At 34.9% G+C, this 18,044-nt stretch overlaps 1 protein-coding gene across 1 annotated transcript; it reads left to right on the plus strand.

The window, feature by feature from the left end:
- Positions 1 to 1,234: 1,234 nt before the first annotated feature.
- LOC127802594 (YTH domain-containing protein ECT1) lies at positions 1,235 to 16,867 on the plus strand. Its single transcript, XM_052338489.1, has 10 exons — positions 1,235 to 1,308; positions 2,351 to 2,405; positions 3,088 to 3,146; positions 4,169 to 4,310; positions 6,703 to 6,770; positions 7,017 to 7,415; positions 14,491 to 14,988; positions 15,158 to 15,370; positions 15,844 to 16,017; positions 16,144 to 16,867. The coding sequence occupies exons 2-10, from the start codon at positions 2,378 to 2,380 to the stop codon at positions 16,273 to 16,275; spliced, it is 1,713 nt and encodes a 570-aa protein (XP_052194449.1). The 5' UTR covers positions 1,235 to 1,308; positions 2,351 to 2,377; the 3' UTR covers positions 16,276 to 16,867.
- Positions 16,868 to 18,044: the final 1,177 nt, after the last annotated feature.

Raw genomic sequence — 18,044 nt, forward strand, 5'->3', positions numbered from 1 at the left:
TGATTATAATTAATTGATGACTATTAAAATCATTTATTGTGATTACATATCTGGTTTAAGTTTTCCAAAATTTAGATGAACTATGTTGTTTTTGAAAATTTTTGATAATAATCTCTAATAAAAAACTATTTATATGAAGCTTTAGATTTTGATTTGATTATAATCAATTAACTTTCATAGAAGAGTATCAAAATCATATATTGCAATTACACCTTTTGCACAGGTTTAAGTTTTCCAAAATTTTGATTAGTTATGTGGGTTTTGAAAGTTTCACTAACAATTTATAATAAAATATTATTTATATGATATTTTAGTATTTGATTTGATTATAATCAATTAACTTTCATAATTGATTATTGAAATCATCTATTATGATTATATTTTTGGCGTATCGACGAGATTAATCGTAGTTGTTTATAATAATATAAAAATTAAATAATTACAGATAATATAAATTAAATGTATATTATATGTATTATTTAGTCCATAAGTTTTCCGATTAGGTCCTATTTAGTTTGAATTATGTTACATGTACATTATTTTTGTACATTTTGACCTACACAATGGGTATTATGATCAAAATACCCTGCGCCTCTTCATGTGCCTCATGAGAGATATTTTTGTCATTGATACACTTTTGTGTAGCCCAAGACATATACAAAAATATATCAATAACATTATTCATTTAGTTTAGACCAGTCCAAGAGCTAAAATTTGACGCGCGCATATATATATATATACATATGGTAAAAGCTTTGTAATCGTTACAATATAGTAAAAGCTTTGTAATCGTTACAATAAAACATGACATTTCGTATTATATGTTTTTAGCGCGCGTACGTTCCCCTTTTTTTATTTAAATTAAAAATGTACGTTTTTGTCGTATTACTGGGAATTGGACCATTTTCAAAAACTCCGAGCCCTCGGCGCACGGAATTCCTTTGATCCCAATCCGACGGTCCACATTTCTCCTCACCGGTGAAGGGGCCAACGCAGCCCGTTCGATTCACATTCCTCCGCAACACCAGCCGTCCGATTCGAGTCAAGGGGTTCTTCTTCCTTCGCCCAACCTCCACCAACGCTCCTCTCTCTCTCTCTCTCTCCCCACTGTGACACTCTGTGATTCACTTCACCTCTCACTCTCATTCTCTCTCTCTCTCTCTCTCTCTCACACACACACACGTACGTTTTGCAGCCACTGCTGAAACGGTGTTCAGAATTAGGGTTTGAAAGCGGGGGGATCGGAATCGGCTGTCTTGGCCCGTTGTTTCGGCCGTTGCGGCTCGATTTCGTGTGTTTTTTCGACTCGTATGATTCTTGTCCTTTTCTTCTTCTGTTGGCTGTTGTAGAGATCGCGGCCGCGCTTCTATACTACGTTCCAAGAACGTTGGAGATTTGCTACTTACAAGTGCTGCTTTTTCACACTGTTTATGGAACGAACGTACATAATGAATATGGACATTTAATCATTTTAATGTGTATATTTTGCCATAATTTTTGAATCCAAGTTCCTTCGTTCTGCAAATCATTGATTACTCGTTTTTGGTTCAGTGTTTCTTCTTCAGCGCTGTCTTCCCCGAGTCGGGGGAAATATAATTTTTTAGTCACTATCACTGTAGCTCTACTCTATTTTTGGAATTATCTTTTTTGTCTATACTTTCCCATGCTGTTTATCTTCCCTCTCTTTCGTTGCTAATAAAAAAGTGAAAAAAACTAGGCACTTGGCTATGTTTGAAGTCATAGTTCTCAAATTCCTGAAGTTTCTTTTCTTTTTATTTTACAGGCCACCCATTCCGGATCATTTAAAAAAATCAAATGTTTACGTAGGTCCAATCTGTACTAAAAGATTTTCATATTTCTTGGGTTTGTGAATTTTCTTGGCGTGAGAAAAAATATATTTCGATCTTTATATAAAATCCCATTAATAACTTTTATTCTTTATTGGTGTGGAAATTTGTGGTTTTCTTTGTCAATGTTTAAATGGGTGCATACAACTGTGCCAACCATCCCTGATATCATTTGTCGAGTTATATCTCAATGTGTATAATGGGAAAGAGAGAAAACTTGAAGAATCTTGTTCTTTCTGTCCATAATGGAAGAACAGAATCTCCTTTTTGATGGATAATGCGCGCTTGGTACATGATGGAACCTGCTTTGTTTGTTTTTTTGTTTTTTTCGTTTGTTTCTATATTTTGTTTCAATTATTTGGAGAAAGTATCTTATGGTGCTTAAGTTGATATCAATTGTAGAATTTTCTTTGCAAATTTTCCAATTGGAAGAGTGATGAACTACTTGATTAGCTTTCTTCTTGCTTAACACATACTTCTCATATTCTCCTGTCTGATCCTAGGGAGGAACTGCCTCTGGAAGATTGACAATGGCTGGTGAGAAAGAAATTGAGAAATGTATCCTTGTTTTTGGGGCGGTTGAGACCTTTCTCTGAATTCCTTTATTCAATTGTTAAGTATTACAAGCTCCCACACTCATAAATTACATGAAACACAATTGAATGCAGCCATATAAATTGTGAGTTTTTGCACAATTTCCATGCTTTGTGTGTCTAAAACGCTAATTTTGCTATCTTCATCAAAGCTCCAAATTATTAAGGCCTTACATATTCGTATTTATGCACATATATGCACGCATATTAAGTGGAAAATTTTTTGGATTATTTTATTTATGCTATTATTTATTTATTTTCTTGTGGTGGGGGTTGGGGAGGAAGGGAATAGGGTGGTGACAATGAAGATTGTTAAGTGGTCAAGTTCCTTGACTTCTTCTTGTTCCGGACTAAATAATTTTGAGTTATATTCTATGCAAGAAGTTGACTTGAATCTGTTTGGTTATGTAATGTCTGGGTGCCTTGCAATTGGTATCTTGGTGTACATCCAGAACTCTAACGATTCTTCTAGCATATGAAGTTGGTTTCTGCTAACATCTGTTGAATTGCAAGGGAATTTATCTGTATGTTTATTTATTCTGTATTGCTTGAATAGAAGCTTCTCATTTTGGTACAAGATGTGACGGGCTCCATGTAATTATGTAATAAACATTTATGCATTGTTATTTCTTAATTCTATGATTCAGCTGAAGCAGTGGCTGCTGAATTGAAGTCAGACACCTCTAAATTAGCTGAGCAAACTGTGGTAAGCCAAAAATGACAGAATTGTTCTCCACTGTCTCTCGTTTAGGTTTTTTGCTTTATTCTTTTTCTTTTCTTCGTTCTATTTATTGAATGATGACTTCTGCTCTTCCCTGCAAGTATTTTGCCTTGTGGAACTGAATACTTTTTTATTTTGTGACTCTTTGGTTACCCTTTGAATCTAGAAGGAAGACATAAACAGAATAAATATGCGTGTTGTTTAGAATCCATAATTTAAGATTTGATGATCTTAACATTGACTATCGTTTACTTAACACTACGCTCCTTTATCGAGCTTGGTATTGGCCTTGATTGGGAGAAGTGTTGGAGGGGATTACTCAATCCTCTGGTGATGAGATTCTGGCAAATTATTATTGTTTAACCTTGGTTGTGCACATCTTTGATTAGTTCTGATTCTGTTGTTTCTTCTTGTGATCTTAATTTGGTAATTTTACTTTATTAGTGTGGGTGAGGTATAGCTTGTAGGTTGTCATTGCAGTTACAAAACAATAAATGTGGTGGTGGATCAAGAGGTTCCTACTTATTTTATGCTCTTTATAGCTTCTTAATATAGAAGAATTACACAGAAATAGAATCTAATGCTCAGAATTATTGGATTCATCAAAATCTAATGCTCAGAATTATAGGATTCATCAAGTTTGTTTGTTGCTTTGGCAACTTGTTGAAACCAAGAGTCTCTTTAATTATTCATTGTTTGCACTTGGTTAAGAAAAAACCATTTTGCACAGAGCGCTGGCTCTAATCTGGACCAAGGTAGGAATTTATGTTAGCCTTTGGTTTGATAAGTCTGGGGGTTGTAGTTATCCATCTCATCCCTTTGTTAGCATACTGCAACAAGCTGCTCTGGCATTATCCATTTTTGGTTAAAAAGTTTTTTAGCTGGTGTTGGATTAATTTACCTTCACTCAAACTGATACTTGTAGAACTTAACTTTTTCTAGCATCATGGGCACTGCATGCAACTATTTTTGGCTTATCCTGCTGTTTTGCGATGATTTTCTGTCAGGCTTCTCGAAAAGATGGAACATCATCTATTTCGTCCTCAGTGGGTGCTACATCTAGCATTAATGGTGAGACAGCTCAAGAGTTAGTAGCAGAACACGATGTTCATTATCCACCTACAAGCTGTTATGACTATTATTACCCAGGTTAGAAGGATTGGTTCTATCCTTTAGTGTTTAAGTCTGATTTTCATTAAAGTTGTCAAACTCCATTAAAGATAATAACATGGATGTTATTTCTTCATTTTATTGTCTTTGCAAGCTCTGTATCTGCTGCGTTATATTTTTTTATGAGCAGGCCCTTTTTTTTTTTTTTTCTTTCTATGCTTGTGGAAAGAGGAGAATAGGTGGATGTACATTCTGGACGTTAAGGTACCTACCCAATGTTATCTAGTGTTTACTTCGTCTTCTTTCACTTTTAGTTTGAACAGAGGTTCTTTGAAAATTGCCAAAAAAAAGCCTACCTTTACTTTTGGTTTCAATTTAGGACTGACATTTTAGTTTTTTCAATAGTAGCATCCAACTCTCATTTTGTGAACCAGTAGAGGAAGAGCATGCATGGCAGATGTGAAAAGGTTGCTTTCTCCATTGTTGAACAGAGATAAGAGGGATTGCAAAGAGAGAGATTTTTGTTAAGATGGGAGTTTTGGGAAGAGAACAAAAAAGGAAGCCTCCACCACTCTGGTGGTTTTCCAGCAGCGGGAAGTCTGTGTTGAAAACCCCCACCATGGCAGGGGGTTTCCTTCACTGCTGCTGGGGATAGACAGAGATGAGAAGGGGGGGGGGGGGGGAAGACATGATGGTGTGGCAGCCACTTCAATTCAAAAATCCACATCAGTGCTCCACATCATCAAATAATGATTGGAGTTAATGGACTTTAACGGTGGTATACAATTGAATAAATTAAAAGTTTGATACCTCCATTGAGGAAAATCAAAATTTTAAGTTTAAATTTGAAAATAAAGTCAAGGTTGAGTATTTTTTTAGGTAATTTACCCTTTTTTTTAATATTTGCCCTTAAAAATAGTTATAAAGCTATATATATGAGATGCAGAAAGGTTTGCAGATTTCCGTATTAGTTAGGGAGTGCTTATACATGAGATTATTATTAGTCAAGGCTTATACATGAGTCTGGTGATGATGTTAGTATATGGTATGCTTGATGTATAATTTGGCAAAAGGAAAATGAATAAATTTTTTACTTAGGATATTCTATGTGGAAACTGTGAACTGATCTTCAAGAAATAAATTTCCATTTCTTATTTATCCAAATGGGCAAAAGGTATTTGTTTTCTAGGGGACTCACACAAAACAGTATTGAACCTCTAATTGCATTTTTCTGTAGGAGCACAATGAAACTTGTGAAAATTGTGCAAAATATTTCGGGAAACACAACAAGAATTGGAATATCTGACAATTTTTAGAAGAAAGGGTGCCTTCAGTACAGTAGGCTGAGGTTCGTTTTTGACAATAAATTTATTCTAGAGCAGAAATAATAAGCAGTCAATGTGGCTACCGGCTAGTCACTTTTTCTATAGCTTTACCCTCCATGTTTTCATTTCATAAAATATTTGCCATCACATGCTTTTTTTCTCCATGTACTAGTATTATCTATGAACCATTCTCCCCTAATTAATCTTTTAAAATCTTCATCTCTGAGTGTCTAATATATAATGTTTTTTATCAATATATTCTATAAAAGGAAGAATAGTATTTTGGTATTCCTGCTTTTGAAGCTGTTTGTAAGATTCATATATATTCTCTTATGTATGCTTCTGTTTTAAGTACTTTTTAATTATTTATTTGGGTAGTTATTAAAATTTGTGCATATTAGTTATAAGTTATATGGTTAACTGTATTACTTCCTGTGGTAACCTTAATTGCAAACAGGCATTGTGTGCGTTTAATCACTTGTAATGAAAATCGAGGAAAAAGAGGGTTTGAAATGTTCACACTAAAGAGCTGCTACACTTGAATCGGTTGACTTTGTTTTTATAATACTAATTGTTATGACACACAATAACTTTTTAAAATTCATTTTATTGAACCTTGTGCATATTTAGAATCATGCATACTTGATTGATTTGTTTGTTATGAATTATAATTTTGTAGTGTATATTCTTTCAAATTGTTACTTATACCCTTGCGTAAAAAATTGTGTAGATCTCAAGCATGTTGATTTTTTAATCACTCAGTTTGGATGAAAATTTTATAGGTCTTAGTTTTGACAGGTACATCCTAGTATCCTTTGTTGTTTCCCTAATTCACAAAAATGTTTCCGTAGTATTTTTATTTAGAAGCTGACTAAGGACAACTCTAATCAGTGGCAATTTACTTGCAAATTGGTACAAATAGCGTTCTTAACCAAACTTTCTAAATGAAATGTTAATCCTAGCCTATTTCAATGCTTCGCTGTTGCTTTTTAAAATTATATCACTTACCGAAATACAGACAACTCACATATCAATTGGTTTCAGATTTTCAAATTCCCAATGCATGAATTTCATAGTATTTTGGAAATGTTATTTTGTTTCTGTAGGGTATAACGGGACCTTTTCTCAAGTGGACAACCATAATTATTTTAATGCTGGAGCTGGTTCTTATACGGTATCTTCTCTTAAGTTATTTCCTTTTATTGGTTGGTTCTTTTGTGTGGCTAATTCTATTTTTTCCTGCTAAAGAAGCACATAAGAGTTGTACTATGCACAAATTACTTGTAGGAATAGGTAATTGCATAATTTACTGCTAGAGTACCTATGCAACAAAGAAAATAATGTTTACCATTTACTGTGTCAGTTGTATTATCAATTCCAGTTGGTTTACCTTTTAACCTAGGTGCGTTCTTCCATGCAGGGTTTCCAATCAGACAATGGTTCACTTGTTTATTATCTGCCTGGTTACAATCCTTATGGTACAGGTTCTTTTGTGGGTGCTGATGGGCAACAGCAATACTATTCTTCACAAGGGTATCTTCAGCACCCTGTTTCTCATGGGTCAGAAGCAATGTCATGTTATTCAGGGGATTCTACATATGTTGGAAATGTAGGCAATGGGACCACTGGTTCATCTGGGAAGGCCAAACCTATTCATGGTTCTAGTGCTTCAATGAAGGCTGATAGTTGTAACTCCAAAAAATTAAGTAGCACAATTGCTGGAAAGTATTCAACAATGTCATTTGATTCAAAACCAAGAAAATCTACCATGCAATCTATGCCTGTCCTTGAAGGTCAAAATCTTAAAACATTTGGCAAGGTATGTGTTGCTTGGAAGCCGCAACGTTCATCTGAAGGCCATTTTAGTTTTTTTCCCCTCATAGACATCACTGCTATTACAGAACTTACAGTAGGAAAACTGGATTTCTTTATTCGTTGTTCATAATGTGTTCTAACTGTTTCTGCTCAGATTTTTGATAACTTAGTTTCTGACTGATAAACTAGAAACTGGTATTATTTCTGTCTCATGGTATTCATTCAGTTGTTAATTCAAGGAGTTAACTAGTATTTGATTGGAGTTTTTACCAATGTCTGTCTTATTTGAATGCTTTTTGATATCTTATCATTTATTGATGTGTACATTGAAATTTTTTAACTCTTTAGAGCATGGTTTTCGTTTCTCATCATGTTAAACTTTTCATACTGCCTGTACATTGCATTGCCAAAAGTGATTTGTGCTAGTAGCATAGTTTTTGGTGATTATTGTATTAAATAATCTTTTAAGGGTGAATTGCCCTGACATCCTGTGTGGTTTGGGCTTTTTGTTCGGACACCTCTTGGGGTTTGTTTTTAGATATAGAGGTCCCTGTACCTTTTTTTATTTCCAAGACATCCCTCTGTTAGTTTTTATCATCAATGATGTTAATTAAAATATAATTAAATCAAAATTAATAGAAATTTCTCTAATCTTTGTTTAATTATAAAAAAAAATTTAAAAAGAAGAAACAGTGGCTGTGGCTATGGCACTGCTGCCAACAGCAATTGCTGACAGGGAGGGAGGGAGGCAGGCTAGCCCAGCAATGGAAGAACACATCTGGGTTCCATCGCTGGGCTGGAAAACCCGGAGGGGTGAGGGTTTTGATGTCTTCTCACAGCAGTGTTGCTTTTCTCCCAAATATGTCGAATCTACATAAAACAATCTGTAAAAAGAACTACTCTCTCTCCCTATGTATATACACATCCATGTAAATTGTTAAATTACTGGTTGCTTCAGCTTTGTAATGTGAAGAACTTGCTTGGTGTTGGACTCTTGCTCTTCTATGTTGATATGTATAACATTATATATGCTTGTCCTCTTGTTATCTTATTCAGTTAGGGCTCTCTCTAGCTTCTAAGCTTAAGCACAGAGGGGTTTCGGGAATCAGATCAGAACCTGCTCATGAAATCAGAAAGAGATGCCATATACCAAGTTGTGTTTCTTTTTTGTTCTTTAATATGGGTGATTATTTTCAGCCAGAAAAACCTTCGGAAAGGAACCCTCCATTGCTAGGTTTGCTGGCCTGCAAATCAGAAGAATCCCAATAATGGTCTCTCTCTCTCTCTCCTCAGTTGTCGGCGCAGCCGCCGGCAGTAACTGCTTCTTCTTCCTTCTCTTTTGTTTATCTTTTTTTTTTTTTTGTAATTAAACAGAGATTAATTTTTTTTGTTAATTTTGATTTTGATTGGATTTTAATTAACACCATCAGTGATAAAAACTAACGGAAAGGGTGTTGTGGCAATAAGTAAAAGTACAGGGACTTCTATGGCTAAAAACAAACCGTAAGAGGGGTGGTTCAACAAAAGACCCAACCAGAAGGGGTGTCGAGGCAGTTTACCCTCTTTTATATTATGTTTATGCATGCCAATAATGTGTTATGAGTAGGTTAAGTGAAATCATAAATTGATTTTTTTAATTGACAACTTTTATTTGAATACAATAGATGTATGAAGATTTTTTTAGTTACAAGTTTAATGAATTTACTTCTAATGATAGGATTACCTTTGTATTTCAGATTGTTTTATTGGTTCCAGTTGGGGAACTCAACTGGATACTTTATAAGTAAACTGTGTCAGCCTATAACCAATTTTTTTATCAGGTGAATTTTCATGTCAAATATTTTTATTAGGTTTTTTGGGTCAATTTACTGCCTGCCTTTGCAGGGTAGTGTTTTTTCAAGCAATATAATGCCATTGAGCCTTAAGTGGGCGTTTCTCCTCTGACTTACTAGTAAGGGAGAACTATAGCTTCTAGTTTTTTGTGTTATTATATGGCTCAGTGATAAGTTTCTAATGATCTTAGAGTGTTGGCTAATAAAACAGAGCAGTATCTTCTTAATTAAACTAAGGGAATTTAGTCCCTCTCTAGTTAATTTTTATGTTGTTAGGGTTGTACAGACACCCCTTGAGGTTTAGTGAAATGCAAGGGACACCCCCTTGATTTTGAGAAATTACAATCTACCATGCGGGAAAATTTCAGAGCAATTTAGTTCTTGCCTTTAGATAACTGCCATTAAATTGTGTAATGCCCTAAATATCCTCACCTTTTTTCTGTCCCCTATCGCTCTCCATCTTCTCTTCTTCTCTGGTGCTGCTGGCTTCCCATCCCCCAGTGTCCTGTCTCTTTCTTTCCTTCCCTCTCTCCTGGAGCATCAACCCAGCAATGGACCTAACCATTCAAGGTTTTCCAAACCCAGTGACAGCTGTGATTAATACCTGGCCACTGCTGGTTGTTGAGAGCAATGGCTTGGTTTCATTCCCAACCATCATTGTCTCTCTTTCTCTTTCTCTCTCTCCCCGCCCCCACCCTAAAAAAAAAAAAAATCTAGTGTGAAAATTCCAAAATAAAAAAAAAACAAAAAACTTGGTGGTGGCCTGCGATCCACTACTAGTGTCGGAATAACCCCAGCAACATTCATCATTGGCTGTGTTTTCCTGTGATGAAGATTGTGAGGTGCTGGGATAGGTTGCATGGAAATGGAAATGGAAACGGAAACGGGAAATGTTTTCGATACGAAATGGAGACGAAGAAATTACATTTTTCAAAACTAGAAAATGAAAACACTGGGTGAAAGCGTAAATAAAAAAATACCTTTTGTAAATATAATTAGTATAAAAAATAGTTATTCAATCTAAAAATAAACATAAATTCTGTAATGCATTAAAACAAATATAAACATAAATTCCATAATGCATTCAAACAAGTGCAATATGAGAACTTTATATATGCTTGTCCTCTGGTTATCTTCTATTCTTTAAAAATACAAAAAAAAAAAAAAAAAAAAAAAAACCTATAACAAATTCAAACCGGCCTCACTCTAGATTTTAGATTATAGAAAACCCCGAGACAACAAACAATTCATTAATGTTCCTATGGAAGACCACTGCTGTAATGGCTCTCAACTATACCAAAATTGCAGGAACCAACTTAATTAAGTAGTGCTTATTCTCTTTTGAGTTTCCAAGAAATCGAGAGTTACTAGAAATAAGACCAAGAAACAGGCAAAAGAAGAAAAACAAAAGAAATCGTATCCTTTAAGCTAAATCAACGATTCGTGTTGCACGAAAACGATGAAACTAAGCAATTAGAGATGTGACGTACTATTGCACGGAAATGGCAGCATTGAGCGGCGACATTGAGCACAAAAATGTCAATTTGTGTTTGTGAATCGACAACGGCTTAGTTCAATTTGTGTTTGTGAATCAATGACGGTTCAACCCAGTTTGTGTTTGTGAATCGATGGTAGCACTAAGCAATTGGAGTTTTGAATTGATTCATGTTGGACGTAAACGGTGGCACCAAGTACGGAAATGTTGATTCGTATAGATGTGACACCAAGCAATCAGCGACGAGGGGGTACCGAGCAATTAGAGTTGGAAATGTGAGCAATTGAGCATCGAGCAATTGGAGTTGTGAATTGACGGCGACACCAAGCATTGAGCACCGAGAAACCGGGCAGCAAGGGGGAACGATGATAAAGGGATGGTTAGAGAATCGAGAGTCAAAGAGGGACTAGGGTAATTCAGGCCTTGAATGAGAATTAATATGTGCTAGTTAGAGACGAAATTCCATCTCTAACCAGTGTTTGTGGATAGAAACATGTTTCCAAATTAGAAATGCATTTTCAATATTTTCAGCTTATTGCGAAATGGCCTCGAAACATTTTCGAAATTACAAAAACGACCCAAAAATGTTTTTGGACCTTTTGAAGTTTCAAAAACGTGAAATGTTTTGGAAATGCTAGAACATTGTCTTTGAGCTGTTTTCATGCATCACATGTGTTGGGTATTGGTGCCACCACCAATTTTTTTTTTTTTTTGCTTTCTTTTTTATTTTCTCTTTAAGGTAGTGTTTGTTAAAATGAGTAAGATAATGCTCTATAAGATAAGTTATCTGTAAAGTTTAAGATAAGTTATCCAAAGAGGGGAAGGGATAAATTTATTTTGAACGTTCAAGATAAGAAGTCATGTGACTTCCTTTTAGAAAATTTAACAAACACAATGGAAAATACTTTTGTTCAGGATGCTTTCCATATCCCATTTTTTTCGGTCTATATTTTGGTTAACAAACGCTATCTAAGTAGATAGATGACATAAATAGGGGTAGAGGAGAGAGAAAAAGTTACGGGTATGATCGACCTCATTTTTTAACGGTAGGGGGAGGTCATATTTTTTCAAACTTGAGTAGGTATCCCTTGAATTTCACAAAACCTCAAGGAGTGTCAGTACCATTTTACCCTTTATGGTAATATGGGAAAGTATCTACATGCTCTTGTTAAAATCTAATGGGTGATGATTCCTGACTTCTAAAGGGCCATTTCATAAGGCTATGAACTTGCAATTTTATGTTCTTGCTTTTACTTTTATTTCTCTTTCTATGCTTTGTGACTAAGATGAAAAGCAAATATGTTGTTTATTACTTGTGTCGTTCTGTTTTAATTTTGAAAATAAAAGTAAAGTTTTTTAAATATTTTGTTTATTTTATGTAGTGGTTAATATATGTAATATTTCATTTAATTTGGAAGAAATGCTATTGGCCAAGAATTTTTTTTTATCTTTCCTTTTCTCTTTTTATGTGGAGTGTTTACTTTTATTTTTCTCTTTTTTATTTCATTTTCTGTCTTTTTCAGTCTGTGGGTCCGCTAGCTTCTAGTCGAAACCTAGATCTAGGTTTGAACATGAACTCAAACCGGCTAGCTATTCTTTTTCATTTTTCTCCCTTGCTGCCCTCATCTTCTTCTTGTGTGGGCGGAGGTGGGTTGGTTGAATCCTGATCTTGTTTGCTGGTGTTCGATGATGAAGAAGAAAAGGTAAGGTTTGTGTTTGAAAATGTTTCCATTTCAATAATTCTGTTCATTTACATTTCTGAAAGCGCAGACCACAGCAACCGCGTCCCTGTGTGTGTGTGTGTGTAGGCTCCCTAGCAAGCACAGCAAACCTAGATCGAGGTTTGTCAAGCCCCGATCTGGGTTTGGCAACATATGTATGGTATGTACTCTGTGAAATCAAACGACAATTACAAACGAATATGATGGCCCCAGATCTGGGCTGCTGAGCCAAGATAGGTTCAACGACCCTTGATATGTTCTGTGTGGGTGTGCGTATAGTCTTTGCTAATTGAACATGGCAGCCCCAGAATTGAATCATCAAACCCAGATCTGGAGTTAATGACCCCTGATCTAGTGTATCTCCCGTGTATATATACACACACACCGCGCACACACACATGGTGAAATGGAGGGAGAAAGGGCATATTTCAGATTTTTTTTTTAATTTTTTCAAGAATTTAATAATCTACATTTTTGATAAATTCAATTCTGGGATTTTCTGATGTTTTGCTGAAATTTTGTAGGTGAGAACACATTAATAAAATAAAAAATTTAATTCTATAATGTTTTTGAGAAATAGTCATGTTTCCATATTGTACAGGTTGGTTTCACAATATCAACTATGTGATGAAACACCATCATATTAATTATCTTTATTCTCTGCTATGACCTGAAACTTCTATATAAAAGTGGTCTTGGAGCTTTATCTCATCACTCCCTCGCTAAAGGGGTTGGGTTAGGAAGGGCATTTGGCATAAAATTTTGCCGTATTTCTCTTTTGCATGGATTTGTATTGTGAGTTTGACCTTTAGGAGTTTCATTTCTCTTTTGCATGTAATTGAACACCAACTAAGAAAATTAAGCAAAGTTTTCAGTTTTTCTTTCATTTCTCTTTTCAGTTTCTTTGGCAATTGACTGGTAAATCAAACAATAGGTTTAGTTTCTATTTTTTCTTACTCAAATGAACACAACATGGATGAAATGAAACCCAGCAGTGACAATGAGCACCCAAAAAAAAAGAAAGAAAAAGAAACTGACATTATTTTCAAATGGCTCCCAAGGAGTTGACTAGTGGGGAGAAGGTCGAGGGTGGCCTTCAGTTGCATTGGGAGAGGAAGAAGAAGATGGGTAGCTGAAGGTTGGGGAAGAATAAGGGAATATGAATAAGTTGGGGTGCAGAAATGGGAAAGGGGGAGCAGCTGCTAAATGTGGTTGTACCTCATTTCACTTGTTATTAAGTTTTGAATGGCTCAACCCTGTATATGAAATTTACAGTTTTTAATGATAAATCTCAAATTAGACATTTCTGGGGTCTATTCACTTGTCAGTTCTAGTACAGTAGTGAATTCTTTTACCTTGGTATCTCTTGACTGGAGGGCACTCGACTTGACTTACATTTTCTTACGAAACTGTTTTTATCTTTGTTTGGCTTATTGTCATGAGTAGTTGGTAGGTGCCTTATACTGTACTTTTGATTTGTGATTGATAAAGAAATAGAGGGTAGAAGAGAGAATCTGGAATAGGTGGTATGAATTTGAGAATGACTATAGGCTTAGGATGAACATCCATAAGCTTAGGTGAATATCGAAATTATGCTACCCTGACAGGGTAAAATAGTATTACTGGATTTTTCTGTTACCAAGTTAAGCTATTTCAGCAGTTCCTCTTTGAGATGGAAAGATAGGTCTATTTTTCAAACCCTTTACCTTTCCACCAACTAAATATGTTGGTCTTTTTTACCTTTATATTTATTTTTTCTGATATCACTTTTGTAAACATATATGTCCACTTCTGAGGTGTTAAGGGCCAACTTTTATTGGAGTTAAAATATAAATATGATTGTTTTTTGTATGTGTTTCTCTTTCTCGCATGTGTTTAAGGACTCCCCCACCTCCCTCCCTATTTTTACAAATTGCATACATCATATTCAGTATCTCTGATTACTTGATAATTGGAATTAATTATATAATTGAAATACACATTCTCTCTAGTGAGGTTTTTGACTTCTAGTAATTTTTCCATGTTTTGCAGTTAGGCGGTGGTTATCAATCGGCCAGTGTTGGGAAGGGGTACAACCCTGTTGGTAAATTCTCATCATATATGAATCAAAATCCGGGCTTTTTTATGCACAATAGTCCAATGAATCACCGAGCTTATGGTAGGGGATGGAGTGGGAACAACAGAACAAGAGACAGACGTGGAGAGTTTAATGCTTCGTCTGAGCTAACGCGTGGTCCAAGGGCCCAGAGTGGGTCTAATCTTTCAAATTCTTCAGCAGGTCAAGAACTGCTGAGGGAGACCACTGTTTGGGGGGATCAATATAACCTAGAAGAATTCCAAACTGAGTATGAAAATGCAAAGTTTTTTGTCATAAAGTCATATAGTGAAGATGATGTGCATAAGTCCATTAAGTATGACGTTTGGTCAAGCACTCCAAACGGTAATAGGAAATTAGATGCTGCTTTCCATGATGCAAAAGGAAAAGCAAGTGAAACAGGCACACAATGTCCAGTCTTCCTCTTTTTTTCAGTTAAGTTATATTCTCTTCCAAGAGGTGAACATTATTTGCTTTGTTGTTTTTTTCCAGGACAATCACAGGCTGCGGCTTCTTCAATAGGCTTGAGCACATTACTTTTTTCCATCTTACATTGTGGTTGGTATTAATTGTTTTCTATAATCCCTCGTATTGGAATTTCAGGTGAATGCAAGTGGACAATTTGTTGGTGTTGCTGAGATGGTTGGGCCAGTGGACTTCAATAAAGATATGGATTTTTGGCAGCTTGACAAGTGGAATGGTTTCTTCCCGGTGAAGTGGCATATAGTTAAGGATGTCCCAAATACTCAGCTGCTGCACATTATCCTTGAAAACAATGAGAACAAGCCTGTCACTCATAGCAGGGACACTCAGGAGGTACCTTTTCTGCTCGCTTTCTGATTTTAATTAATTTAAAATTGCCTTGAGATTTTTAAGGCGAGTTTTGAAATAAATGAAGTTTGTAGCAAGTGAACGGAAAGGGAAACCATTGAAAACTTGATGGGACCTTTAAACATGATACGGAATATTATAGCCTTAGAGGATATGGCCATGGTTAAGGATTGTTGAAGGTCTAGAATTCATGTGGCCAAGTTTTATCTTATGGGATTAAGGCCTGTTGTGCCTTGAAATTTGGAAGTTATCAGTCCGTCCCCCCCCCAACACCCAAAAAAAAAAAAAGAAAAAGATTTTGAGGTTTTCCATCGGAATGGCAGTTAAAAAATTGAAGTTTCAGTTGACGATTTTATGCAGATATGTCTGCTGCCCCCTTAGTAAATGAGCACTGTTTAGTCTGTTTATAGCTTGGTTTGCACTGCTTACAATTTTTTCAATCATTATTGCCATTCCAGATTGGACTAAAGGAAGGAGTAGAAATGCTCAATATTTTCAAGAGTTATGCTGCGAAGACATCTATGTTGAATGATCTCAGCTTCTATGAGGACCGTGAGAAGTTGCTTCAAGCTAAAAGGAGCAACAAAGTAGCCTCCCTTCGAACTGAGGTCTATGGAAGTAGTCAAACCTACGTCAGTCTCACCCCTCAAACTCTCTCTATTCTATCTCCAATCGTGCTGTTTGGTTGTCAACTATTCTCATTGTTTAATCGTCTTTGGCTGTACCCTGCACATGATATATTGTTTTCCCATGTCCAGCAGAAGCAGCTTAAACCAGGAGGAAGGACAAGCGGAGAAGCAGCAGATAGGATGGACAGTTCCTCTGACCCGGCTGCTTCCCTCGTCAATCTGACCAAAAATCTCTCCCTCAACCCTCAGCTGCTGAAGTGATGATCCTCTGGAAGAAGAAATCTCGAGTGCCTCTTGTCTAATGCCCAAATTTATTTTGAACTTCAGGCTTCTTCAATATCCATCATAGGCTTTTCTTTTGGTTGGTTCGTTCGGTCCAAGTTTAGTTTCAGAGAGTAAAAACTCAAGTAATTTGGTAATTTTTAGATTTAGTTTAGTGTTTAAAAGCCTTCAATTTCTTCTGTTTGTCCTCCCCATTTTATGATTCAATTTTGGGATCATTTGTCATGTCTGGGGCTTCTGCACCATTCAGAATGATTCTCTCTGGTTTGCCTTATCATCAATGCAAGATTTAAGCAGCCCTTTAATTCCAACATAAAATTTGATTTTTACAAAAGGTGATTGCTTTAATTTATATAACAGGTAGAACTTGGAAAATGGGAAATAGTTTGTTTCTTGGTAGCTTGAGTTACCGTAAGGCAGTGAGTTTGAGTCTATTTCCGTGCAGATTGTGATAATTTGTGTTTATTCGAGAAGTCAAGACTTTACAGGTTTTGATTGGGTCATATGTTTGTACACCTTGTGTTAAGGTAAGACAGTCATATGTTTTAGAAAAGAATGGACCGGATGTCTTGAATTTTCTATAATAAAAAAAATAGTTTGTTTTTCTCTTTCTTAGAACAGACTAGTTCGATGTTCAATTATTATTTGGTTTTTTTTATGCTAATTGCAGAGTTGAATGGATGATGTTTTCATTTAATTTCTATGTTCATCACTTTGCCTAAGAGCCATATATACAGGGCACAACAGCAAAACACATCACATTTGGGGAGTAGAAAAGCACTGTAAAGGGCAGTGGATTTCATGTTTTGACTTAGGGTTTGGGATTTAAGTTATTCTTATAATTAATAATTATGAAAAATGGATAAATTTTGATTAGGATAATTGTTAAAATTAAAAATTAATTTTGAAATTAGAACAAATCCAACAATTTGCAAATATTATGTTCAAAAAACTTCTAGAATTTGTGAGTTTTTATCGACAAAGTATAAGTAATACCTTAAAATAAGAACGTTATAGCACAAAACAAGAATGTTATGACACATTGGATAAAAAGAATGACACATACACTCAAGTTGGGCACATAGAAAATGAAAGTCTGTAGATTTCTTCTTCCATTTTTAGTGGATATTAGTTAATTGTGACAACAAAACTCATTATTTTGAATATTAATTTTTCATTATACAATTCCTAATTATACTTAAACTCACTATTGGAAAAAATAAATTTTATTAGCTCAAACTCCACACTGATATCCTAGATTGTATAGAAATATAAATGAAAAATATATAATATGAAACAAAAAAGAAAAAAACAATATTTTTTAAAAAATAAAAAAATAAAAACATAAAAATATACGCAAGTAAAAAAGATATAAGATTTTTTTTATAAATATTATTTTTAATATAAAAAATTATAATCTCTCAACTCTTGGTAGACATGCATATAGTTAATATTATAAAATAATTTTAAAATTATAAAAATATTTCAAAAACATTAAAATAACGCATTAATGCCTTTGGTACCCAATCTTTCTCCTGAGGTTGTTCTAATGGTCGGTAGAAAGTGATGGATGACTTGAATTTTCAAATTTAAATTCATTCTCTGTGCCGTCATTTTAGATTATATTTAAATTTATCTCTCTTATTAAAAATAAGTGAGACCAAATATCGATACAAAAAGAAAGTCATCCCAAAAAATAAATTGATGTGACACTTTTATAATGTTGTGTTAGAATCATGTTAGATGTA

This window comes from Diospyros lotus, chromosome 5 (genome assembly GCF_014633365.1).
Source record: "Diospyros lotus cultivar Yz01 chromosome 5, ASM1463336v1, whole genome shotgun sequence".
Taxonomy (NCBI): Eukaryota; Viridiplantae; Streptophyta; class Magnoliopsida; order Ericales; family Ebenaceae; genus Diospyros; species Diospyros lotus.